Source organism: Halichondria panicea, chromosome 5 (genome assembly GCF_963675165.1).
Source record: "Halichondria panicea chromosome 5, odHalPani1.1, whole genome shotgun sequence".
Taxonomy (NCBI): domain Eukaryota; kingdom Metazoa; phylum Porifera; class Demospongiae; order Suberitida; family Halichondriidae; genus Halichondria; species Halichondria panicea.
In genome coordinates, this window is record NC_087381.1 from 1,196,517 (window position 1) to 1,221,713 (window position 25,197).

The following is a 25,197-nucleotide window of genomic DNA, read 5'->3' on the forward strand; positions in this document are numbered from 1 at the left end:
GCGTTTTAAATTTGCAAGAGGTCAAAGGTCATTGAATTGGGTCACCAAGGCAAATCTTTAAAAAATAAAGAACAGTTTTCTTCTCTGACTATACATACTAGTGTGTATGAATGTGGAAACTGTAGAATATAATTACCAAGACTAAATATGGAAGGCAGCACTGTCATATTTGCAGTAGATTCAGGCCAGGTGAGCTGACAAAATATGGGAATACCGTCCCCATATATTGTAGGTACTATCAACTTGTATGTAGCAACAAGGTCCGGTATATAATCATAGCCTCTATTACACTCTCACACACACACACTGACATACGTCACTCCATTAGTGCTCTGACGATGAGGACGATGATCTGCAGAGGAAGGAAGAGGTATTCACGTGTGATATTATGTGCATGTTAATCACAGTACATAGATGGGCCGCCACCAGGAGAAATTGTGTCATATTTTGTAGCATTTAGTTAACTCGTTCGTTAGCTGTAAACCTTGTACATATTACATGTAAATGCATTGAGCCCCTTCCTCCCACAACACACACACACACACACACATACCCCCACCCCTCCACACACACACACACATACCCCCCTCCACACACACACACACAGTTACACCAGCTACTGAGTGAGCAACTGGCTGATGACCTGCTCGACGACACTCTGTCAATGGAGGGGGAGATATCGCTACTCTCCACACCACAAGACTCAGAGAGCCCTAACCTGGTTAGTGAAAATGTATAGCAAAACAAATTTCTTATTTGCATCGTACTTGTAATTAATATGCTTGTTCAGTGAGCAGCCTATAAGTTAAACCAGGTCACCCTCTATAATCTATAATACAGCCCCCAAAGTATCGGTAGCATGCAGTTGGACTAGGCCACCTCTTTATTACAGCCACTGTTAGTCTGTGGGTGATCACTAATTTCTACAGACAAGTTTCATTTGTTGCATAAATCTTGTTTTATATGGTACAATTTGCACAGTCTCAAACCGATACTACACCAGATGAGTCACTATCACATGACAATCACATGACAACAGCACCAGACCAGTTCACACCAGACCCTCTTCAACCTTCCTCCCCTGTGCACTCCAGTGGACTCCGCTCCCCTTAATCACCACCACCTGTGGTGGGTGTGGCTTATCTGCACGATGAGCCGGACTTGTTGAGCAGATCTTCCTACAAATTACGACCGCCTCTCCCTTTGAGTTCTGATATTTCCGACGTATTTGCAGGTACGTCCAATAAGTGTTTATTGTGGTACCCCTATGTAGCTACTGTAGCTCTTAAAATAATGTGCAGACATTAGCCTCTCCTAAGTTTTTAATTTACACACGGTTATTACAAGCGACTGAGGTTGAAAAAACTGTTGTGTACACGTACAGTACATACTTATAATTACTGTGTTATAGGTGTTGTACATACCTCCTTCTACCATTACCAACGTAGTTGAGATGTGTGTGTGTGCATGTTATGTATATGTACATACTGGTATCGGTACATACTGGTATCGGTACATACTGGTATCATAGTCAGTACATATTTAGATACATGTATATTATTATTACTGTATACAGTATGTGACAAAACTGGTATATAGCAACCGGAGGTGATATAATTCTAATACGTAGTTATTCTGATTGGTGATTTTGCGTATGCAAAATGCATGTAAAAATACAAACTTCCTAAACAGTGTCTAACTATTATAGTATAATTATAGCTACAATTACAAAATGCATGTAAAAATTGGTGGCCATAATTATGTTTAGATCATGTTTGCCATAAATACTGCAATCTGATTGGCTAAAAGAAGTGTTTTTTCCAACTTAGAAAATGATGTACTTACTTAGAAGCAGAGATTAGATAAATCTGATTGGCTAGATACTCATGGTTGCTATGATCTAAAATACTTAGATGTTTAAGAACTTTCCACATGATTTAGAAGCCCTCAGGGCTAGGAGAACCTCACTATACGTTCGGGATACTACAACCAGCCCGTTGGGCTTCTAAATCATGTAGAAACTTAATCCTAAACAGTTTCTAACTATTATAGTATATAGCTACCAGGGTGTCATACAGGGGGGGAAAGGGGGGATATCCCCCCTAGCTCCAATTTTCCCCCCCCCTTTCAATTATGACTGAGTGTCCATAGCTGGGTATTGAAATAACAGTTGACCTTTTTTTAGCAACATTTTCTGGTTACTTTTCTCATTTCCCCCCTCTACTTCAAAATCCTGTATGACACCCTGGCTACGTAGCACACTGATTTAACTTACTCTGTCTGCACTGTATGGATCATTCAGGTCCAATTCGAACAAACGTTCATTCTGCATGTGTAAGCATGATGTGGATTATACAGTGTTAAACTGCATGATATAATTATGCACTGGCAGCATACATTTGGAGCATATATAATTCCATATGGGAGCAGCCACTTCTGTTCTATAATTATGGAGATAGACTGTCTTCTGGTGGGAAGTATAAATAATACTAGTACCATGAAGAGCTAGTGTCACTTATAAGGAGGCTGCATGTCCTATACACTAGAATGCATGGTATATACACTGTTAAAAATGATTATGTTCCACTCACGTCTGTACTTACATTGACGTGAATTGTAAGATGCCTCGGTGTGGGATCCTTTTCTTGTTGTTTTGTTTGCTGCAAAAATATTGTTTGCTGATTAGAGCTAAGAGTGTGTGTGTTTATGCATGGGCTATAATAATAAGTAACCACTAACAAAACCAGGTGTCATAATTGTATAGTTCAATTGTATATAACGATTCCCAACGCTCAAAGTCTATAATTATATAATGGCTATAATTATACTGAACAGCGCAGCTCGTATATCACGTATATACGTGTCTCAGATCTATAATAGGCTCAATATACTAGACCATTTTTTATAATAACTACGGTACTAACATTAATTTTCATTAAACAATATCGCTAAAACTCAGTGTATCAGGAAATTTGCCAACTCCCAACTTGCATGCTTACCTCTGAATCTGTGCCCATTTTTGTATGATGACCGGGGGCAGGCTGTTTTGGAGTAGCCATGGCTTCAGTAGTGGCCTCCTCAGTATCTACTTTCTTGGTAGCAACTTCCTCGGTAGCCTCGTGTGTGATTGATCTATTTTGTGTGTCAAGCGATCCTCCCATTTTTAATTCTGAGTTGTATATATATATAATTATTCTTTAAGTCAGGCAATTATAATAATATTATAAACTGAGACATAATGGTACAGGTTTGATTTTTCGCTATTCATAAAAAATACAATACCTTATAGTTAACTATAGTGCCCCACTATAGGGTCTCAAATATTTAGCATAATTTATAGTTATTTGGTATTCATAATTAAGGCATAACGGTAAGATGCATGTTTGTGGGTATATCTAATTACCTTTATTTTCCACTTGAGTAGTATCTGTTGAGACTGAGTCTTTCTTACCTTACGTTGAGAATAGCCCAGGAAATGTTGTAGTCAATTTATATGGCATGCATGGCCCAGGAACTTGTGTGTTGTCAATTTATGGCTTCACCTATATTGTTATTACCACCGGTTGCATATGTGAATGTCGTACATGCGTGTGTATCGTCTTACATACATGATTACCACAGAGATAACAATGTGCGTGTGTGTGTGTGTGTGTGTGTGCGTGTGTGCGTGCGTGTGTGCGTGCGTGCGTGCGTGCGTGGGTGTGTGTGCATGCATGTGTGTGTGCGTGTGTGTGCGTGTGTGTGTGTGTCCACTTTGCCAACTGGAATACTTGTACGAGGATCATTGCACCCTTTTTAATTTTGCTTATCATTATTTGCATCAATCTTTTATCAGAGAGTGTGTTGTGACGGAGCTGTATATAGCATCTTTTGCATTCCATATGTACGTATTAGTAGGTATAATGACCTGTAAACGTACTATTATAGTATACATCATGTAACTATGATGATGAATGCTTAAAGGTATATAATAATATACTATACATAAAATGATGACTCTTAATTGTGATCGTTCGTATATGCACACTCGCTCACTTTTTATTGTTTTAAAGTAACCAATAATCAATTTTAGTACACTAAATTATATACATACTACAGTATATGCTTATGCTATAATATTATTTTTCATAAACCTAATAATTATAAGCTATTGTCCACACTCTAAGTGCATTTGTCACAGTCAAATTAATATTTCCTCCGCTTGCTACCATCTTTTAGGAACTTTATTACAAACAGGTTACCTTGACAAGGTATAGAAGTCTCTTGTGCAAGCTGTATATATTATGTTGTACAAATGTTAATACTCCAATTGCAAATTCTCATCTGCACCCATGATTGTATATGTATGCATGCATGCTAGTGACGTAACTACATATTTAGATACATGTATTTACTTGATTAAACGCCCTCCTTGAATAAACGCCCATCTCGTTTAAACGCCCAGGGTAAAAGCTCTGTCTTTGTCAATAAACGCCCATCTTAAATAATTGCCCATATATGGGGCGTGGCACTGTGGGTGGAGCTAAAATACCACTTGCAAGCATGGCAGCATAGAATAATACTTTTTATGATGCATCGATGGCAGAGAGAGAGATACCGACACAGAGGGCACTCCTATGACTTAAATTTAAGCTGAGAAATATTATAAAGGTAATAAAGGTAGCACTTTTAATGAATAATCAAGTTTGTTTAGTATAAATACGTATAGTGCTATATTTTCAAAACCTACTTATTCACAAAAATTATTATCTAACAATAATTATTCATTGTCACTGTCAATTAGGAGTCAATTACTTAGCAACAGGCAGCGTGTCGTATGTGTAGTTACCGATAACATACACTTCCGTGTTGTAATTTTGCACCGTTGACCCAACAATTTGTGGCCTCCTGTCGATCACTTCTGGTGTGAGATAGTTTATTGAGGCCTCAGGCACGCCAGCTTTTTCATTTATCACTAGTGTTGAAAATGAAAGCGTAGTTCCTCTACCGAGAACTTTAAATGTTGGTGGAGCATTTTCACCTACACCGAACTGCGTGGGGAAAATATAATAATTAAAGCGGGAGGACCTATATATAGTGCTGAATGTTGTTTACCTTCCCACCCGGAAAATGGACATTTTATAGTGATATACCTTCTATTAAACTATATACCCCGTGGCAATTTAGTATACCTACTCAACTCCCCATCTCCTCAACAAACGTACATATGAGTATCTCATCTGTTGAATTCCGTTCACTGCGTTACCAACAGGTGTTAGGAAAGAGAGAGGATTGACGATTGTTGACAGGTGATATATGGGGTCTGTACTGCCACGTGGTGGTGTCACATTTCTTATGCTCATGATTGCTGCATGTGACAGTCATGTGATTATAATTATGTGGCATACAAAAACATAGCAGCTTGGGCAATCTTTGGACAGCTATATAGATTGACTTGCCTGATAGCCCTCTTTTCTCGTCATCACTGTCATACCTTAATACGTTATTGTACGTGTCGATATAGGCGAATCGGTCGCTGCTCTCTCTGCTTGGGAATCTCATTGCAAACAATTTACCCGAATCAGGTGTAGAAGTCTCTTGTGCCAGCTGTTTGTGCATTGTACGAACATTTTAATTCAAGTGGAGCCACACAATCTCATTTGCATAATTATATACTACAATCTGATTGGCTAAAGGAAGTGTTCTTTCCAACTTAGAAAATCATGTACTTATCGTATTTACTTGATTAAACGCCCTCCTTGAATAAACGCCCATCTCGTTTAAACGCCCAGGGTAAAAGCTCTGTCTTTGTCAATAAACGCCCATCTTAAATAATCGCCCATATATGGGGCGTGGCACTGTGGATGGAGCTGAAATAGCACATGGAATCCAGTTGCAAGCATGGCAGCATAGAATAAAAATACTTTTTATGATGCATCGATGGCAGAGAGAGAGAGATACCGACACAGAGGGCACTCCTATGACTTAAATTTAAGCTGAGAAATAGATTTAAGCTGAGACAGCAGCCCAAGAAGAGCACAATAACTGCATGGTGCTGTGCAAGAGTTTTGGAGGGGACATAACAATAAACGCCCTCCTGGATTAAACGCCCCCTCTAAAGACTTCGATCTGAAATAAACGCCCGGGCGTTTAATCAAGTAAATAAAATCATGTATACACAGTGTCTAACTATTATATATGTACAGCTGCATAGCACACTGATTTAACTTACTCCGTCTGCACTGAGTGGATCACGCATGCTCAGGTCCGATTCGAATGAACTTTCATTCTGAACAACAATAGATGCATGTGAACAAGTCTTTTCTTCTCAGTGAGCTTAATATATAGATATAATTATAAGCTAACTTTAATGTATAATCCATTATAAGAAACTTATTCCCTCTACTATAACACTATTGAGTGAAAGCATAACATGCCGAGAGGCATTAGCACAGCGCAGCTTGCAACGCTCGTTTTTATATAGTTTCACTTTACACTACATACACTGCTGTATATATGTTCCACTTACGTCTGTTTTTACGTTGACGTGGATTGTAAGATGCCTCTGTGTGATGGTAGCCATTCTTTGTCGTCTTGGATATGCTCTTGTTTACCGAATAGAGTAAGGCTAAAATTGATGCTTTATATAGCAACCACTAGGTGTGCGTGCCTACCATAATATGAATATTGTAGATGTGGCTTATAAGCTCATTCATTAACCGTTCTAACAATGCAAATGTGTGTCAACAATTTGAATGAACAATATAGCGCTGATTGTTCGTTCAAATTGTTGAATCCAGCGCTATATTGTTTCGTTCAAATTGTTGACACAATAAGTATTGTATACATTGGCTGTGAATAAGGAAATGCATGGGCTTGTTTACATAATATTATGGTATATATATACCGTATATAGCGGGTAATTTTCGGGGGACAAAATATTCGTGGTTCAGCAATATTGAGACATTTCGTGGGTAATATTTTCGTGGTTGCTGCTTGCATTGCAGGTAAAGGTCTCTTCATTTGTAGGTAAAGTATTTGTGGTCAGACCTTCAACCACGAAAACCACGAATATTTTGCCGCACGAAAATTACCCACTATATATGGTAATAGATTGATGTACGGTTCTCCCCCCTCGTTTGTTGCCATGCTTTTCGGTGCTTTCCTAGCCCATCCTAGCATTGCAAATGTTTCGTGATTTTATGGGCCAGTGTTTTAGTTTGTTTATTCAATCAACCGTTAAACCTACGTGGGTGTGTGTGCATACAGTAGCCCTCATATAAAAGTTCCCGTTGCGTTTCAGTTGCACGTAACGTTCCCGTTTTTACGGAGTCAGAAAACGCTAACTAAGCGGTAGCGTATTATTCATAAACGCACCGTAATTACCTACACCGTTCTAGGAGAAAAAACGGGTGGAATTTGCTGAGTTAGCAATAATAATTTTTATTTATTCTGTATGTACTAAGCAAGCTACAAATGTACTAACTTCTCTAGTGTAATCCAGGGGCATACAAATAGCACTGGGAATACTGCAGAACTTACATGCAAGGCTGGAAGAAGATGAGAAAGTTGGTAGTAGCAAGTCAACCGGATCTCTCAGTCTGGAATCTTAGATACAGCTACATTATATTATGATCTGATTGTACTATTACTTTTGTTGAACACTTCATTATAAATTATACACTATCGTATACAATGTCCTGTATCATTAAAACATCATGTCAAATGAAGAATAACAAATTCATGTACAGTGCTATAAATATAAATATAAATGTTCAAACTAAATGTCTGTAATTATTCTAACTAGATCTAGCTCGCCTTGACCTTGCTTCTTAGGGATTCTGTACTTGCTCCGTAGCTGTTTGTGAAGGATGAGGATTCTTTGTTTAGTAGAACAGTTCACCAGCTTGATTTCTTGGAACACTAGCCAGCTAGCTACGGAGCAAATCATGCAGCTACACTGCGAACGTTATTTCAGAATTAAAACGGTTATTTCCGTACCGTATTAAATTTTAATGAGCTGGCTTCCGTTTTCATTCCGTTTCTACGCGAACCGTTGTACGCAAATTGAACGGTACGGAACGGGAACTTTTATATGAGTGCTACTGTATGTGTGTCCGGAGCCATAAATATTCACTATAGTATGAATTAGGTTCTCATTCACATTATTATCACATTTAGATGTTTCTAACTCAAAGATTAAAGGCCCATTTCAGAATATAGAAACTCACTTAGATTTATAGCTACTGATTTTTACAGGTAATGAACATTTGGAGCTATAAATGTTGTCATGTGATCAAAATAGTCTCTAATAATACAGTACAAGTTTCAACTGATATTGTATTCTTTGTACAAAAACAGCAATGTGAACTGTATATAGTACTTTCAGTTAAAGAATGGTGTGTCTCATCTGAGTCCGGGAAACATACTAACGCTAGTGCTGAATAAGTACTTTCCTTTTGGTCTTGATACTGTCTGCACAGCTCGAATTACGTATTGCCTCTGGCCTATTTGCTCGCCATAAAATTTCGGTAGTAGGTACACTCTTTGTTTAGGCTCGTCGTCAATTTCAGTGTAGATTGCAAAATTTTTGGAGTCGTTGGGAGGATGAATGAAAGTGAATTTGGTATACTAGCACCCTGTACATGTACAGTGCAACAACCAAAGAGAGTAGAACTTTTGATTTTTACGTTTTTGTGAATATCTTCTAAACTAAAATTAATGTGATTGGATCAATTTGAGTGCAGGTACTGGCGCTTCCATTGGACCACCACCTGTTACATCATATGACATCATCATTCCAAAATGGCTGCTAGAATATGTGTACACCTGCCCCTTTTTGCTAGAGTAGAATAATTATACACAATTGCAATTTCACAAAAACCATTACTCATGACTAAAAGGTAATAATAGTAAAATGTTACTATACGTATGTTAACTATAACTACTATAATATTATTCCTCCAACATTTATTAAAACTGTTCCTCTAAAGTTCATTTACAGTTTATTTTTTCACTGTATATGTGATGGAAGTAAAGGGATCAAAGATATCTTACTCTTAAGGCTGTAAACGTAAAACGGGTGTTCTTGTTTTGTCTTTTCCCCAACAATTACTTGATCATGATCATGATCTTTAAACGGAGTGTTAAGAAAGTAGTCGTCATCCTTCAGTTTTGCGTGGAATCCAATCCATGTTTCGTTAGTAGCATCCGCAGTTATCGTCCATCTTGCGGCCGGCTTTATTGGCCCCTAAAAGTAATGTATCTTTTATTATATAGTAAGATCTCACCATTAATACGTAAATAGCTCACATGCATCAGGCATGCTTAATCTCTCTCTGCTGCATTTTTAACAGCTAGATTTAGGTTATGGTTATTACTAAAAGCTCCATGTGCATCTATATATATTATAGTGAACTCACAGGAACAAAGTGGGCCTGGTTTTCATTATGGCCAAAGCCGGCTTCGGTTACAGTCAGATTCCTGTCAGAAGACACAACAGTCGATAAGGCAATCTCATATTATTTCCCTTTTATGGTCATTCGATCTGAAATGTTGTGTATGGAAAGTTTGTTTATGTGTGCATGCATGGCTTCGTAGTTTTCATGCATAACCAATAATAACGAGTGTTGCAAGCTGTGCTGTGCTAATACCTCTCACCATGTTGTGCTTTCGCTCAAAAACTATTAGAGTTTGAAGTAATGTTTGCAATTATTGCTGACACTGAAACACACATGTCTGCAGTCAATATATAGAAGAGGAGCTTAATGGAAACAGAAGTATATCTGACGGCCTGATGGATGGATCTTCAAGGATAGAAGCCAAAGCCAGAGGATAGAAGCATGCAGATCTACATTGCATTTCCTGTCAATAAAATAATTAAAAAAAGGGATGGGATCAAGGCAGCCCGATTTGCCTCTAAAATAACGATAGGTCGAAGGCTAGCAGTACAGTGTACGTGCATGCAGCTTTGCTCTTTTCTGATCTTGTAGCTAACAAACAAGCTAAAGTCCATTTGCGTTGAGTTCGACCCCGGAAGTTATGTGGTCAATTATGGCTTCATTTATGTTTCATGTGGTGGACAAGTATGCCTGGGACTTCTGCATGGAAAATGCTAACTTTTAGCTGGTTGGAGCTTATCGGCTCTACAGCATATAGATAGAACCGCTTTTTAACAAGGAATCCAATGGTATATGAAACTTTGAATTTTAGTAAAGTATGACAACGTTATGACGACTTTATGAAGGTCAAACTCAACACAAATAAGTCGAATAGAATGTTTGTGCGAACCGATGATGCTATGAAAGATTCTAAAGAGACTGCAACAGCCTTCACTGTGAGTCAAACTATCCATAACTCGAGGAAAGAAGCTTTAGTTTGCAAATTAATCCACAAATCAAATCCAAAAGAATGTGGCTAGAAGCCTATATATAGTTTCCGTTGCATTGCAACCGTTGAGCAGTTACAGCTGAAACAGACACACAGACACATTATACAGACACACACACACACACAGTCAGCTTTACCGTATCCTTAGTGCGGCTACGCCTCGAGGCATACACAGCAAGAGTGTGCAGTTACAGAGGCATTTTATCGTATCCTGTTTTTTGATTACCAGTTACTAATTAGATGATTGCGTTTAAGCCACTTCTAAGCATCTGTGGTTACGGGTTGTATGGCTACTGTTTCAAGTTAAACATGTTCCAGCTATAGATGTCATTTGTAATGATGAGTGCGTAAAGAAATAGATTTGTCTTCACTTTTAGTGACCAGGAAACCGTGATATGGAGTTTGATAAATACCACCCATACACATTTCTCCATATCAGAACAAAGGCTTTTTCACCTTTGTGTATAATTACGGAGATGATTTGTTTTTGTTGTTTTTGCGGCGCCACCTGGCTGTTACTAATTAGGTGGTTGTGTTTAAGCCACTTCTAAGCACCTGTGGTTAGGGCTTTCCGTATCAGATTAAATAACAAATTAATGCTTTTTCACATGCATGTGTGCATATTAACGCATTAAGGAGTGTTTTGGATATTAAATTGGTGCAAGCTTCATGAATTGTGAGCACACGTACGTCTCTTGCATTAATAAATTATTGTTACTCCTACCAGGCTATATAGTACACACTGTATAAGCACTTCAGTATGGTGTCGTAGTATCACCTACGTTTATCTAGTATAGTTTAATACAATTATGACAGATTTTCAATTTTAAGCAAATAGGGCGGAAACTGGCTTCGTGCTTCCATTAACATTCCAACACACCTGTTGTCATGGCATTACTGCATATAGACTGGTGGGTGCTCTCCCCATTGTTTTGCTTGAGGCCAAATAGAACCCATTCAACACCATGCAGCCATACACCATGTGATCAGTGTCCCTTTTTGATGGATTAAGAACAGTATCCATCCAATGCTGTCATTCACAATACAAAATTAGCAGCTATATAAGCTATTGCTCCATTCGATCATGTTTCCCCAATGTGTTTGTTATATAAAGGTTCCCCTGCATGGATAGTCTCTTCATAAAAATTGGCAGAGTTTCTCAACAATGCTTCGTTGTCGAATAAAATCCAGTAGGCTATAGAGCCTATACACGCAGCTTACACTCATTGCACACAATCATTGCACTAAACAAAAGTGGAAACCTTTACCATAATTATTTGTTCAAACTCTTGAGGACCCTAGATGTGTGTTAAATTTGAGGTTGGCTCTATAATGTGTGCATGCATGGTTTCCGTGCAGGATACGGGCTAGTAAACAAACGGCTGTTATGAGTAGTAGTTCAGACATGCCGTCTATTAGAAATGGTGGCATAACAGGAAGCCCTTCCCTCCCCTCCCCCTCCATTCATTGTACCTGTGAGTGGCGCCTAATTAAGGGCCCTGTTGATAATAATTACCACAATATATGCAATGTATAGACTTAGCCTCGATCCCAGGCCGAGTTTTCGCTTTTATAACGGTTAGGCGAACAACTGGGCCTGGTACTAGTTGTCTGCGCATGCGTCAAATTTTCATTGTATATTTGTGGTCGGCAAAAATATTTAATAAATCAATAATAGAAATTTGTACACAGAAAATGCACAGAGTGAATACACAAAAGATGCACATAGGGAGCTGCTTCACAAAGGCCTGGGGAGTTGCCAGTTGTGCTGCAGCACAATTACAGTGACCCAGGGCAACTTCAGGATGATTGAATGCCTTCAAATTACGTTTCAAAAAGATTTAGCAGGCTGCTGGACTTCTCTGATTCTAGGCCCCAACTCGTAACTCATTGCTTGAGAAAATGTAGATTCTCTTGATGTCTCTGAGCTACACAAGCAACGCTCGAATGAGCAGGTCATACTCCAGTCCTGTGTCTGTGAGTATAGGACAATATTAAAAGAAACCAAAGACGGTTAAACCCTTACCTCAAACTGTCCAGTCTCGTCCGTTAGTATAGCCAAGAGGAGCACTGTTGGGATAGCTGGATATTAGCCATTGCTCCTGTACAGAGAAGTAGACATTTTAAATACATGTAGATCTATACATATTAAATTTCTCGGTTATAGTGTCATTGTCGACGAGCTGATGATGGCAGCACCAAGTTCTCTAGCTCACACTCTTCACTTGATCCATCATATTAATGATGAAACTATAGTCTACCTACATTCTTGCCAAACATGAACAAGACTTGATAGCATAGCCGGCCATAGGGCCCACACAAAAATATCTGACCTTAACAAGCTTGACAAAGCTTTATACCTCTTCCCTTGTTGTTCAGTCTTCAGAATAAGCTTCAGAGAAGAGAGAAGCTTCAGCTAAGAGCCATTCCAATCGATTCCAATAATGATAAAACGGGAACTGACTTCTAGTACACGATAGTACACGAATATAAATGTCACGAAAGTGAACGAGAATATCCATTCGTCAGAATCTGACGAACGATTGACGCATGCGCAGACAACTAGTACCAGGCCCAGTTGTTCGCCTAACCGTTATAAAAGCGAAAACTCGGCCTGGGATCGAGGCTATGTATAGACTCTACTACCACGCAGGATGTCCCCTATAGGATGTGAGGTCACAGTACATTGTACTCATACAATAGCTGTTTTATATACATTTCCTGCATAAAATAATTATATAGCAAAGTGCCCCGGGCACATCCCCACCCCACCTCAACTTGTATGCATGATTTCCACCTTGTACGTGTTTGCTTTAGTGCCATATGCATGCAATAATTACCCGAGGCGCGCGTGGGCGGCCACGGGTATAGTAGTCTGTTGGTTTGTTACCCGAGGCGCGTGGGTGGCCACGGGTATAGTAGTCTGTTGGTTTGTTTGTTTGTTTGTTTGTTACCCGAGGCGCGTGGGCGGCCACGGGTATAGTAGTCTGTTCGTTTGTTTGTTTGTTAACCCGAGGCGCGTGGGCGGCCACGGGTTATAGTAGTCTGTCTGTTTGTCTGTTTGTTTGTTTGTTTGTTTGTTTGTAACGAGTATATCTACTCACCTGGATGCCATAGCACTGCGTTTGCAGCATAGGTAGTCTTCACACAACAATATCTTGGTTTAAATAGTGGCAGATTTTGATGTTAAAGCTTCTTTGTCGAGTAAAAGCGAGCAAAAGCTAAGAAGCTAAAACTTGCCACGTGGCCTTGAGTCAAGGTACGGGATCACTTCAGCTGAAAATACGTAGTCAAGGCTTGATTATGTATTTTCAGCTGAAGTGATCCCGTACCAAGAACAATTGTCAAGAAAGTAGAATTGTGACTGGTTGTTGACTGACTCTGGATCCTATACGTACTCCAGCCTGGAAGGAGCCATACTTCTCTTAGTCTAAGACTCCAGGCTTCTTTGCTGTGATCCCAGTCCATAGTGCATGTCTCATGCATGTACGTTGTTAGTTTAGTTTTATTGCTCTAGCGCATGCTAGTCATACATGCTACATGCACTGCATTATCACTCTTCTGGTTTCTTTGTTATCATGTCACCAGCCGAGGGTTGGCACTTTAGTGCTCTAGTTTGTTTGTTTGTGATTGGCTTTTCTACTCACCTGGATGTCACAGCACTGCGTTTACAGCATGGATAGCCTTCACACAACAATATCTTGATTTAAATAGTGGCAGATTTTGATATTAAAGCTTCTTTGTCGAGCAAAAGCTAAGAAGCTTGTGACTAGGTCTGCTTACCTGGATGTTCTAGCACTGCGTTTACAGCATGAGTAGCCTCCACACAACAAGTTAGTACTTTTGATAGTGGCAGCTTTCGGTGTTAAAGCTCCTTTGTCTAATAAAAGCGAGCAAAATGTAGCTTGAACCATAGATTGAAGAGTTAGAGGGATAGGAAACGGTTGGTATCTCGAGTAACATCCGCGCTACGCTGCGGTTTAATCGAGGCCATCACAACAATATCTATTTCTACACTCAGTGCATAATAAACTACAAGTAACTGTGCTTAGTCCGTGCAACTCACTTATATTTCAAGGTCTATACCTATTGTAGTAGTCATAACCAGCACGCTTACACGTTACATGTTCCAATAGCTCTAAAACAGCCTTGGGAACATATAACTTTATTGGAAAGTCTCTTTTTACTGGGTGTGGTCAGTCATTAGCAAGTACTACACGTGGCTCATGGACTAGGCGTGTTTTAAGTTGCTGAAAGAGATTATGTCTCGAGGAAACACAGCTTTGGGAGTTACCCGGCAAAAGTGTGCTTAATAGCCTCGTTCATAGGGCGTAGCGCGGATAATTTTCGAGGCTCCACTGCAGATTCAATGTAAGATCATCACGTGCACCACTCCGTTTCCTATCCCTCTCTCTTCAATCTATGCTTGAACAGAACTTGCACATGCGTTACTTATAACTGAAGTGATCCTGTACCAAGAACGATGGAACAGGGTCACTAAAGTAGAAAGCTGTATATACCAGGAACAATGGAACAGGGTCACTAAAGTAGAAGCTTGAATTATAGCTCCTGCTGCTGACTGGGATCCTACTCCATGCAGAACCTGGAGCCATACTTCTCTGAGACTCCAGGCTTCTTTACTGTGATCCTAATCCACAGTGCATATATCTATAGTACCACTACCTGTTCTCAAATGTTTCAGCATGCCTCCTGTCTGGTTTAGTCCTGAGTTGCTGTGCAAGTCATGCCAGTGCATGATGATGATAACAACATCACTATAATATATGCACTGCATTATATCAGTCTTCTGGTTTCTTTATAATCATGTCACCAGCCGAGGGTTTGCACTTCAGTGCTCTAGTTTGTTTGTTTGTTTGTTTGTCTGTTTGTCACTAGTATATCTACTCACCTGGATGCCATAGCGCTGCGTTTGCAGCATAGGTAGCCTTCACATAACAATATCTTGGTTTAAATAGTGGCAGATTTTGATGTTAAAGCTTCTTTGTCGAGCAAAAGCTAAGAAGCTTAAATAAGCTTGTGACTAGGTCTGCTTACCTGGATGTTCTAGCACTGCGTTTACAGCATGAGTAGCCTCCACACAACAAGTTAGTACTTTTGATAGTGGCAGCTTTCGGTGTTAAAGCTTCTTTGTCTAATAAAAGCGAGCAAAATGTAGCTTGAACAGAACTTGCACATGCATGCGTTACTTATAACTGAAGTGATCCTGTACCAAGAACGATGGAACAGGGTCACTACAGTAGAAAGCTGTATATACCAGGAACAATGGAACAGGGTCACTAAGTAGAAGCTTGAATATAGCTCCTGCTGCTGACTGGGATCCTACTCCATATGCAGAACCTGGAGCCATACTTCTCTGAGACTCCAGGCTTCTTTACTGTGATCCTAATCCACAGTGCATATATCTATAGTACCACTACCTGTTCTCAAATGTTTCAGCATGCCTCCAGTCTGGTTTAGTTTTATTGCTCCTGAGTTGCTGTGCAAGTCATACATGATAACAACATCACTATATGCACTGCATTATATTTCTGGTTTCTTTATAATCATGTCACCAGCCGAGGGTTTGCACTTTAGTGCTCTAGTTATAGTGTTAAGCTTTGTCATAAATCATTGCATTGTATGTAGAAATAAATCATGTACCGTGCAACTAGAAGCATAAAATCTGAAATAACTAAGTCACTAAGTCACTAATTCAAATACCGTATAATTTATACTGTTCACTTCTTTCTCTACTCAATGATTTTAATGCTACCGCCATGTCAGTCCGTACTTCCACAGTCTAAAATGATAGATCATCGGAGGTGTAATTTAGCACTTGGTGAATCCTGATAGGGTATGTAGCTTTAGAAAGTGGTCCTTCAGTAACGCCCACTGCGTCCTTCATTTCGTCGTCCTCAAATGTGCTTAGATAGTAAGTTTTACCATCAAAGAATTGCTTGAAAGCCAGGGCAGTAGGTTTGCCTTTCTGACCTTCCACTTCCCAAATAGGTTTTTCTCCCTAAGCAAAGAAATGTTACATTATTAGCTTATAATTAATAGCTTATAATTATTTCACAGTGCCTCGGGGTTTATGACAGTAAACCACACCTCCTGACTACGAGGGCGTAACCCCTCTACACTGTACATTAACTAATATACTTAGCATACTTTGCTGAATAATTAGAGGTATAATTAACCGTTAGGCAGATCATCAATTGATGTAATACAAAGATGCATGTGTCTTGCTAGCACACATATGCTACAGAGCAGTTATGGCCCATTAACTGTACTATTATAATAGAGGGTGTCCTGCTTATATAGGGCGACCACAATTCACAAGTTTTGTATCTATATAATTATACATGCGTTCCCTGATACTGCATTAAGTGCTTGGGTATATACACATTAATTTATTTACTGGAATGAATGAGAGTTGATTTTTATCATTGCTCTGCCGGAGTTTTGTAACAGACAGGTATTGGGATTGCTGGACGAAGGTTGTCCAGTAGTATTTGTTGTTAGTTTCGTTGCCATCATTATTGATCATCATAAAAACTGCAGTGCAATATCGCATGCATCCACGGTTGAGTTACATCATTATAATAATATTATAGAGCTACCCATGCAGAACATGTATAAATGTACTAATGTACCTGAATAATCTGAATTTTCAGGGAATCTGTAACTCAACGTGCGCTTGGAAGTGTTGAGATATGCCGCCTGATTCTTCACATTTGAAAACTTCGCAATATACAACGTGTTGTCAGGCATAGTAGCTAGCTGCATAGCAACATAATTGTGTGAGACTATTTATTATAATAGGATCACTATAAATTATATACGTACGTATACATTCGAATTAAGGCAACCCTCTAATTATGTGATACACTTAGATATTTTGCTCATTTAAGGTATTATCAACTTTCAGACTGCCTACACTGCATGCTACATGTCCTACTAATAATTTGATATACCTGTCTCTCTGTTAAAGCTTTTGATTCCAAGAGTGTTATATAACCTGTCGACTGAGAAGCAACAAATATTTATCACATGATCAGCAATACATGCAAGCATTGTAACTACTTACTCCGCCGACATAACTCCTTGCTCGTAACCATGGCTAATAAAACATACAGCATATGTACACTAACTTCAAGCCGTGATGTATGAGTGGCCATTACTTGTCTCTATATTATAGCTACGTATTAATAAGTGCGTATAATTTATATCTCTCAGGTTGTTTTTCTACTGTTCAGTATGGCCCAACAATACTCTTTGTTACTATTAAACTTGATATCAAGAAATTGCTAGCTCAAAGAGTCCAATTTGCTTACCTCAAATGGTTGAAGCCTGGGCTCAATGCCCTTTATTGTATGATGACCAGGCTGTTTTGGGGTAGCTATGGTTGTGCTGCTTTTTCTTCTCTTAAAAGGCACAGTCTCAGATTTTTGCCAACTTTTAGAGTTCAGTGGTAGCTTGCTCAGTAGTAGCCTGCTCAATGGTAGCCTGCTCAGTGGTAGTCTGCTCAGTGGTAGCAGCATAGCCATTATTAAGCATGGGTTCAAGGTAATTATGTGCCTAAGGATCGATGTGGGGCAGTTCATATGGCAGTTCATGTGGCAGATGTGGGGCAGTGTGTAAGGATGTGAGGTAGTGCATGTGCATGCATGTGTATACTGATATTAATTGATAAGCACATAATTATGGAAGTGCGTATTGTGTGACATTGTGTGTGGTCACTATACACGTGGTGAGCATGTTGTGCAGAACCTGTTTCTGGGCATTCATAATTATAGCAGTAATAGGATTGTACAGCATTCGTTGCTCACTGGTGTCGATATAGACCAACTGTTTTGCCGGGAATTTCTCAGATTTCACCCATAGCATGAAGTATGGTGTGTCACTCTCTGGTCTCTTAATCACCTATACATACATGTATGCTCGTGCATTAACTCCTTGCATGCTCGTAACCATAGAATATATACATGTACAAGTTAGGATGCATGTTGGAGTGGCCATTATATCAGTTGTGCTTTATATATCTAGTGCGTATATATCTCAGGTTATTTTTTCTATTATATGGGGCTACACAATTCTAAACTCAGTATCAGAAAATTACTAGCTCAAATAGTCCATTTTGCTTACCTGGTAATGTTGAAGCCTGTTGTCATTGGTCAGTATTGTATGACAACCAGGGAGATGCTGTTTTTGGGTAGCCATTGTTTTGTAGCTCTTTACTATCTCAAAAGGCACAGTCTCAGGTTTTAATTATAGCTCAGTATAGCTCTATATGCATGGGTTCGAAGTTATCCGGCTGCACAAGAATGTGGGCCAGTGTGCATGCATGTGTAGAATTATAGAAATGTGTATCGTACCTCCCCCTTATAGTGGTTTACTATACAAGGCCTATATACGGCCCTCGACCACTAATTTACTACTGAGCCAATATCTGGCATATTGCACTGTGCTCATGCAATAAATAATACATAATACACTCAACTGATATTGTATTCTTTGTACAAAGCAACAAAATGTATAGTACTTTCAGTTTCAATTAAATTTAAGTTAAATGACTTTCCTTCCTGGTCTTGATTCTTTGTCTGCACAGCTCGAATTACGTATCGTCTCTGACCTATTTGTGTGTCGTCAACTTGCGGTAGTAGGTACACTCTTTGTTTAGAGTCGTCATCAATTTCAGTGTAGAGTGCAAAGGTTTTGGAGTCGTTGGGAGGATGAATGAAAGTGAATTTGGTATTAGCACCCTGTATATGTATAGTTGAGAAATACGAATTGACTGCATGCATAGGGTTACAGTATAGCTAGTGTATGTATGTATATCACATGCACTGTCTATAGCTATAATTATATACATGTCTTGAATGTATATATCTACTAACAGCCATACCATGTGTTGCAATTAGATGACCTTTATAATAATAATACCCTAGCTTACTCAATAGATGACCTAGCTTTATCATTCTCACCATTTGGAAGTTACCTACCATAATAATTATGAATATTGTAGTTTATGTGGCTTATAGGCTCATTCATTAACCGTTATAACAATGCAAATGTGTGTCTGTGTATCGAGCGCTATATTGTTCATTCAAATTGTTGACACAATAAGTATTAATAAGTATTGTAGTTTATGTGGCTTATAGGCTCATTCATTAACCGTTATAACAATGCAAATGTGTGTCTGTGTATCGAGCGCTACATTGTTCATTCAAATTGTTGACACAATAAGTATTAATAAGTATTGTAGTTTATGTGGCTTATAGGCTCATTCATTAACCGTTATAACAATGCAAATGTGTGTCTGTGTATCGAGCGCTATATTGTTCATTCAAATTGTTGACACAATAAGTATTAATAAGTATTGTAGTTTATGTGGCTTATAGGCTCATTCATTAACCGTTATAACAATGCAAATGTGTGTCTGTGTATCGAGCGCTATATTGTTCATTCAAATTGTTGACACAATAAGTATTAATAAGTATTGTATACATTGCCTGTGAATAAGGAAATGCATGGGCTTGTGTTACATAATTATATACCGTATATAGCGGGTAATTTTCGGGGGACAAAATATTCGTGGTTCAATAATATTGAGACTAGGCCTTGCCCAATTATGCTCAAAACTTTGCCTATTAGTCTAGTCTCCAAGTCTCATGCATTGTACCTATTAGTCTTTAATTCTTATACCTATTAGTCTTTAATTCTTACCCATTAGTCTCAAAATCATCAACGAGAATTATACTGCAACATCACAGACGCTTGTATATAATATAATCCTAAAGAAATATTATTGGTGAAAGAAATCTTAGAAAAAAGTCACCTGATCTAGTAGTACTACTAGCACCTTCCATACGTATATACTCAGTCTAGCCACGACGTGGACCATGTGCTCAGAAGTACATGTAAAGGTTAACTATTAGCATTATTCATGCTTGAGCTTCTATAAGTACTTTCTACCAACATTTGCCTAATAGGCTAATACTTTTTGCCTATTAGGCTGGCATAATGCTCAATGCTCCACTGCACCTATTATAGTCTCAAAATTATGCTAGCATAATTGGGCAAGGCCTAATTGAGACATTTCGTGGGTTGCTGCTTGCATTGGAGGTAAAGGTCGCTTCATTTGTGGGTAAAATATCCGTGGTCAGACCTTCAACTACGAAAACCACGAATATTTTTCCGCACGCAAATTACCCACTATAATACAATAATAGATTGATGTACGGTTCTCCCCCCTCGTTTGTTGCCATGCTTTTTGGTGCTTTCCCCAGCCCATCCTAGCATTGCAAATGTTTCGTGATTTTATGGGCTAGTGGTTTAGTTTATTCATTCCATTCAACCGTTAAACCTACGTGGGTGTGTGTGTATGTGTGTGTCCGGAGCCATAAATATTCACTACAGTATGCAGTTCAGGTTAGGTTCACATTCACATTATTATCACATTTAGATGTCTAAGAACAAAGGCCCATTTCAGAATATAGAAACTCACTTAGATCTATAGCTACTGATTTTTACAGATAATGGAACATTTGGAGCTATAAATGTTATCATGTAAGTACAAGTCTTAACTGATATTGTATTCTTTGTACAAAAACAGCAATATGAACTCTATATAGTACTTTCAGTCAAAGAATGGTGCGTCTCATCCGAGTCCTGGAAACTTACAAACGCTAGTACTGAATAAGTACTTTCCTTTCGGGTCTTGATCCTTTGTCTGCACAGCTCGAATTACGTATTGTCTCTGGCCTGTTTGTGTGTCGTCAACTTGCGGTAGTAGGTACGCTCTTTGTTTAGGGTCGTCGTCAATTTCAGTGTAGATTGCAAAGGTTTTGGTGTCAATGAGGCGATGAATGAAAGTGAATTTGGTACTAGCACCCTGTACATGTAGTTGAGAAATACGGATTGACTGCATGCATGGGGTTACAGTACAGTGCATATATATATATCACATGCACTGTCTAGCTATATATATTATGTCTTAATTATTGAAGGTAATTGCATACATGTATAATTATATCTGCTAACAGCCATATACCATGTGTTGCAATTATCTACCTTAGCTTACTCAATAGATGACCTTTATCATTCTCACCATTTGGAAATTTGCATCGTAGATAGTGGACACAGGTGTGCTTTTAATACTCCCTGTAGGCATGAGGTCGTTGTTGGGCAGTACGACACTAGAGAGGGTGTAGACACCCGACTGCTCCCTTTTCATTACCATAACAACTGCAAATATTAAATTATTAGATAGCTCAATAACTGCCGTGCATGGGTTATACGTACTGGACAAGTTGGTCTTGTAGCTGCCAGAATAGGTAATAGGATTGTACAGCATTCGTTGCTCACTGGTGTCGATATAGACCAACTGATCAGCCTGGAATGCCTTCGAATTCACCCATAGTTTGAAGTATGGTGTGTCACTATCCCCTCTCTTAATCACCTATATTCATGTTAACTCCTTGCTCGTAACCATGCTAATTAAACATACACATGTACACGAGGATATCGTAGTGGCCATTATTTTTAATTTGTTGCTCTATACCTGTACGTAAAGTGCAATCCAAGTATATATCAAGTGCATTGTTTATTCTGACAGTTCTAAACTCGGTATCAGCTCAAAGATTTTATTTACTTACCTGTGAATTTTGAAGTCTGATGTCAGTGCCCATTATTGTGTGATGACCAGGGGGAAGCTGTATTTGGGTAGCCATTGTTTTGTAGCTCTTTACTTCTCTCAAAAAGGCACAGTCTCAGGTTTTAATTATAACTCAGTGTAGCTCTATGCATGGGCTGCACAAGGATGTGGGCCATGCAGTGTGCATGCATGTGTAGTAACCACATGCATTGAAGCACACAATTATAGAAGTGCATGTGTATTGTATAAATCCCCCTTAGTGGTTATACTATACAAGGTAATGGTGAGTATGTCATGCAGTGTCTCTGATACACTTGTCTGGAGAAGTGGATTGTCCCCATTTCAAGCCTTACATGCATGCTCAAGGCTAACCTCTGTGTTGATTGTAGCTATAGTTGATCAGCAAACACAGAACTTACTATATATATTGTTTGTCATCATTATCTGTTTTATCGTTACTATAATAGTAAAGTATACAAGCATTTTGTTTCTGCATGGGCATGCATAGCAGCATGCTGTCACTTTCTTTTTCTCAAAAGTACACTCTCAGCTGTACATGTATATAACAGTTGTTGTAAGCACAGTAGAACCTCGTTTAGTCGACTTGGTAATTTTAGGGTCGAATAATCAGAAGATGGATGTGTCTCTTTTAATTATGAGTGTGTGCATTAAAGCTGCTACCATAGAGATAGGCATGCGCAGACGCCCACATGCACCAATTAAGTGGGTGTATCAAGGCGGCGTGGTTTATCCATTCGATTATCCGGCCTGCTATACGCGATCCATGGTGTCCAGATAATCAAGGTTCTACTGTATATATATGGTTCCTGCATGTGCATGCATGCATGGGCAGGGAAGACAATGAGCATTATTGATATAGCAGTGTGTATTGCATGGTAGTATGTGCATTGTCACCCATGCACAATGCATGATGAACACATTGTGGTGAGTGTATTGTGCATACAGATCGAGATTTTGTGTACATTATTCAATTATTTTGTCGTTGCTATTATTATTAGTACACATAATATTAAGCATTTTATTTCTGGGTACAAGTCACCCTTCATTAGCATGCATTAATTGGAATAGGAATTGTCTCCATATAAAATTAATTTATAGACAAAATAATTGATGCATGTCTGTCTCCTGCATGCTTCTAATATTTTGTTTCAGGTGAGGGGTGAGGCATGTGTGTTTGTTGTGTGTTTGTGTTGCCGCTCATCCAATTAGCACACCATTCTATCCGACTCTAATCAAATATTCCTGGCGTTCACAGATACACTGAAAAAGTTCTATTATCCGAATGCGTTTCTTCGTCTGGCCGCCGACTACCAACCTTATCAAGCTCTCTATCAGCAAATCCTCGTTACTCTTGAGCCAATGGTCCATTTGCCCTTTGACCTCAGTATCGACTTTGAGAGCAGACAGGCGCTGGAGAGAGCTAAGGGTGTTGAGGTGGGGGTGGGGGTGGGGGTGGGCGATGGCGTCAGTGAGACCAGCTCTGTCAGTGACCATTCCAACTCCTTGGTAAGTGGTCTAATTATATAGAGCTGCATTATTACTACTAACAGTGTTTTGCGAATGAACCAAATCAGCAAAAAATATTACATTTTGCGATTATATAAACAAGAGTTGTGATGTCATACAGGGACTAGTTTTGATTCGTTTCCTTTCAGACTCCGGTACGTCCTATTGTGGTCGTCAAGACGCATGCCGCTACTGGTCAAAGAACGACAGCTGGAAATGTGAAGAGTGTAGTCTGGGACACCAGCCCCCTCCACGGCTCCGCTAGAGATCAGGCAACAATAGAGGAAACAGATGACGGACATCTCACGACTGTTACGGTCAGTTCACGAATTTTTGGCAACCAATGTGTTCATTTTGAATCGGTTAAGTATGAGTAGTCGTGGCCGAGTGGTTAAGGCGATAGACTAGAAATCTATTGGGCTCTGCCCGCGCAGGTTCAAATCCTGCCGACTACGATTTTTTTCCCCTACTCCCCGATTTTATACATAATTATTTTTTTCGTCTTTTGTTTTCTTGTAGGCGCTAAAACAACTCCAAGAGAAGCACAATCAACGGAGTCCCACTAGAACACCGTTCACTGAGCTACACCCACCAACACAAGCCCCGCCCAGCTCTCGCCAGCATACTACCATCATCAAGAAGAATCAGCAGGGGCCTTGGTGGAAGAAGATATCTGACGGGTATAAATAACTAATCAACTATTATAGTCGTAATTATTTCACCATACAAGAAATAAGACATGTATAAAGTGCATGCTAAAGATCACTATTGCCGTAGTTCTAATTATATATTAATGACCATTTTCCTTCCTTTTGTCCATGCAGTTTCCTTGAGTTAAATAAGGGTGGAGCCATTACAGGCCCTCCAAAGCAACTGAAGCAACAGTCACCCAAACCACCACCACCACCCGAGTCAAATGAGAGGTAAGGCAACATACATATGCATTGATCCATGCATAATGTACAAACTGCATGAATAATTATTAGAACTTGATCGATCTAGCCATTATGATATTTGATCTAGCAAACCATATGTGTTAGTTACGTACATCTCCAAAAGAGCTATACTACTAGAAATTGCATGGTTGAAGGCATACAATCACAGGCCTCATTTTGAGCAAAAAACACAATGCTTAGTAGCCTGACAATTTACGCACACATGCACATGCACACACACACACACACACACACACACACACACACACACACACACACACACACACATGCACGCACACGCACACACACACACACACACATTCACAGGAAAGTGAAGGCACTCTACAATAACATTGGAGATGATGCGGATGAGCTTACATTTAACAAGGACGATATTCTGGTTGTCAAGGAACAAATTAACGAAGAGTGGCTCATATGTACGACTGGCAACAGAAGTGGTATTGTACCATTCAGCTATGTGCAAGCCGTCTGATATACCTAACTGTTAAAATATGCATGCACTGTAGTGAACAATGTTATGCGCTACTTTTTTGTAATAAATTTTTGTGTAAATAATAATAAATTATAATAATTATACATTTTTTTGATTCGTATTGTATTGTTCTGTACATTTATTTTCCAAAAATAATTTTTGCTGAAGTGATTAGTTTCTGTTTATGGTCGCAACATAGTCGCGGTGTAATTTTCGAG

The 25,197-nt window shown here is 39.1% G+C and overlaps 3 protein-coding genes, 3 long non-coding RNA genes and 1 other non-coding gene across 8 annotated transcripts; 2 read left to right on the forward strand and 5 right to left on the reverse strand.

Moving 5' to 3' along the window:
- The first annotated feature begins 46 nt into the window (after positions 1–46).
- On the forward strand, positions 47–25,161 carry LOC135336196 (endophilin-A homolog). The gene is made up of 9 exons (XM_064531927.1): positions 47–189; positions 329–370; positions 608–721; positions 982–1,234; positions 23,301–23,551; positions 23,701–23,868; positions 24,071–24,231; positions 24,376–24,474; positions 24,814–25,161. Exons 5-9 carry the CDS (start codon positions 23,405–23,407, stop codon positions 24,977–24,979), a joined length of 741 nt encoding a protein of 246 aa, XP_064387997.1. The 5' UTR covers positions 47–189; positions 329–370; positions 608–721; positions 982–1,234; positions 23,301–23,404; the 3' UTR covers positions 24,980–25,161.
- Positions 2,606–3,538, reverse strand: LOC135336203 (uncharacterized). Its single transcript, XR_010394793.1, has 3 exons — positions 3,404–3,538; positions 3,000–3,169; positions 2,606–2,660 (listed from the first exon to the last, which is right to left on the reverse strand). It is a non-coding gene; the product is annotated as an uncharacterized LOC135336203 (long non-coding RNA).
- LOC135336204 (uncharacterized) lies at positions 5,411–6,586 on the reverse strand. The gene is made up of 3 exons (XR_010394794.1): positions 6,509–6,586; positions 6,212–6,268; positions 5,411–5,586 (listed from the first exon to the last, which is right to left on the reverse strand). It is a non-coding gene; the product is annotated as an uncharacterized LOC135336204 (long non-coding RNA).
- On the reverse strand, positions 11,996–14,801 carry LOC135336202 (uncharacterized). Its single transcript, XR_010394792.1, has 2 exons — positions 12,395–14,801; positions 11,996–12,343 (listed from the first exon to the last, which is right to left on the reverse strand). It is a non-coding gene; the product is annotated as an uncharacterized LOC135336202 (long non-coding RNA).
- On the reverse strand, positions 15,984–18,709 carry LOC135336195 (uncharacterized). Of its 2 annotated transcripts, XR_010394791.1 has the most exons (7): positions 18,514–18,709; positions 18,198–18,291; positions 17,703–17,889; positions 17,343–17,393; positions 17,022–17,148; positions 16,787–16,923; positions 15,984–16,387 (listed from the first exon to the last, which is right to left on the reverse strand). XR_010394791.1 is itself a non-coding variant. In XM_064531925.1 (6 exons), the coding sequence occupies exons 2-6, from the start codon at positions 17,982–17,984 to the stop codon at positions 16,169–16,171; spliced, it is 816 nt and encodes a 271-aa protein (XP_064387995.1). In that variant the 5' UTR covers positions 17,985–18,291; positions 18,514–18,709; the 3' UTR covers positions 15,984–16,168. The 2 variants fall into 2 exon arrangements, 1 of the variants encoding a protein (XP_064387995.1); XM_064531925.1 differs by having other exon boundaries at positions 17,703–18,291.
- On the reverse strand, positions 20,816–22,221 carry LOC135336199 (uncharacterized). Its single transcript, XM_064531933.1, has 4 exons — positions 22,026–22,221; positions 21,673–21,829; positions 21,479–21,615; positions 20,816–21,262 (listed from the first exon to the last, which is right to left on the reverse strand). Exons 1-4 carry the CDS (start codon positions 22,098–22,100, stop codon positions 21,029–21,031), a joined length of 603 nt encoding a protein of 200 aa, XP_064388003.1. The 5' UTR covers positions 22,101–22,221; the 3' UTR covers positions 20,816–21,028.
- Positions 23,925–24,006, forward strand: Trnas-aga (transfer RNA serine (anticodon AGA)). Its single transcript has one exon. It is a non-coding gene; the product is annotated as a tRNA-Ser (tRNA).
- Positions 25,162–25,197: the final 36 nt, after the last annotated feature.

Bases quoted from the DNA above. Each gene is read 5' to 3' on its own strand.
- LOC135336199 (XM_064531933.1), bottom strand. From the start codon at position 22,100: ATGGCTACCCAAATACAGCTTCCCCCTGGTCATCACACAATAATGGGC. The intron at 21,616-21,672 runs GTACGTATAACC...TAATATTTGCAG, and splicing joins CTACAAGACCAACTTGTCCA to TTGTTATGGTAATGAAAAGG. The intron at 21,263-21,478 runs GTGAGAATGATA...CTACATGTACAG, and splicing joins ACGATGCAAATTTCCAAATG to GGTGCTAGTACCAAATTCAC.
- LOC135336196 (XM_064531927.1), top strand. From the start codon at position 23,405: ATGGTCCATTTGCCCTTTGACCTCAGTATCGACTTTGAGAGCAGACAG. The intron at 23,552-23,700 runs GTAAGTGGTCTA...GTTTCCTTTCAG, and splicing joins GTGACCATTCCAACTCCTTG to ACTCCGGTACGTCCTATTGT. The intron at 23,869-24,070 runs GTCAGTTCACGA...GTTTTCTTGTAG, and splicing joins GACATCTCACGACTGTTACG to GCGCTAAAACAACTCCAAGA.
- LOC135336195 (XM_064531925.1), bottom strand. From the start codon at position 17,984: ATGAACTGCCATATGAACTGCCCCACATCGATCCTTAGGCACATAATT. The intron at 17,149-17,342 runs GTATATCAAATT...GTTGCTATGCAG, and splicing joins AAGCTTTAACAGAGAGACAG to CTAGCTACTATGCCTGACAA. The intron at 16,924-17,021 runs GTACATTAGTAC...ATTGCACTGCAG, and splicing joins TGAAAATTCAGATTATTCAG to TTTTTATGATGATCAATAAT.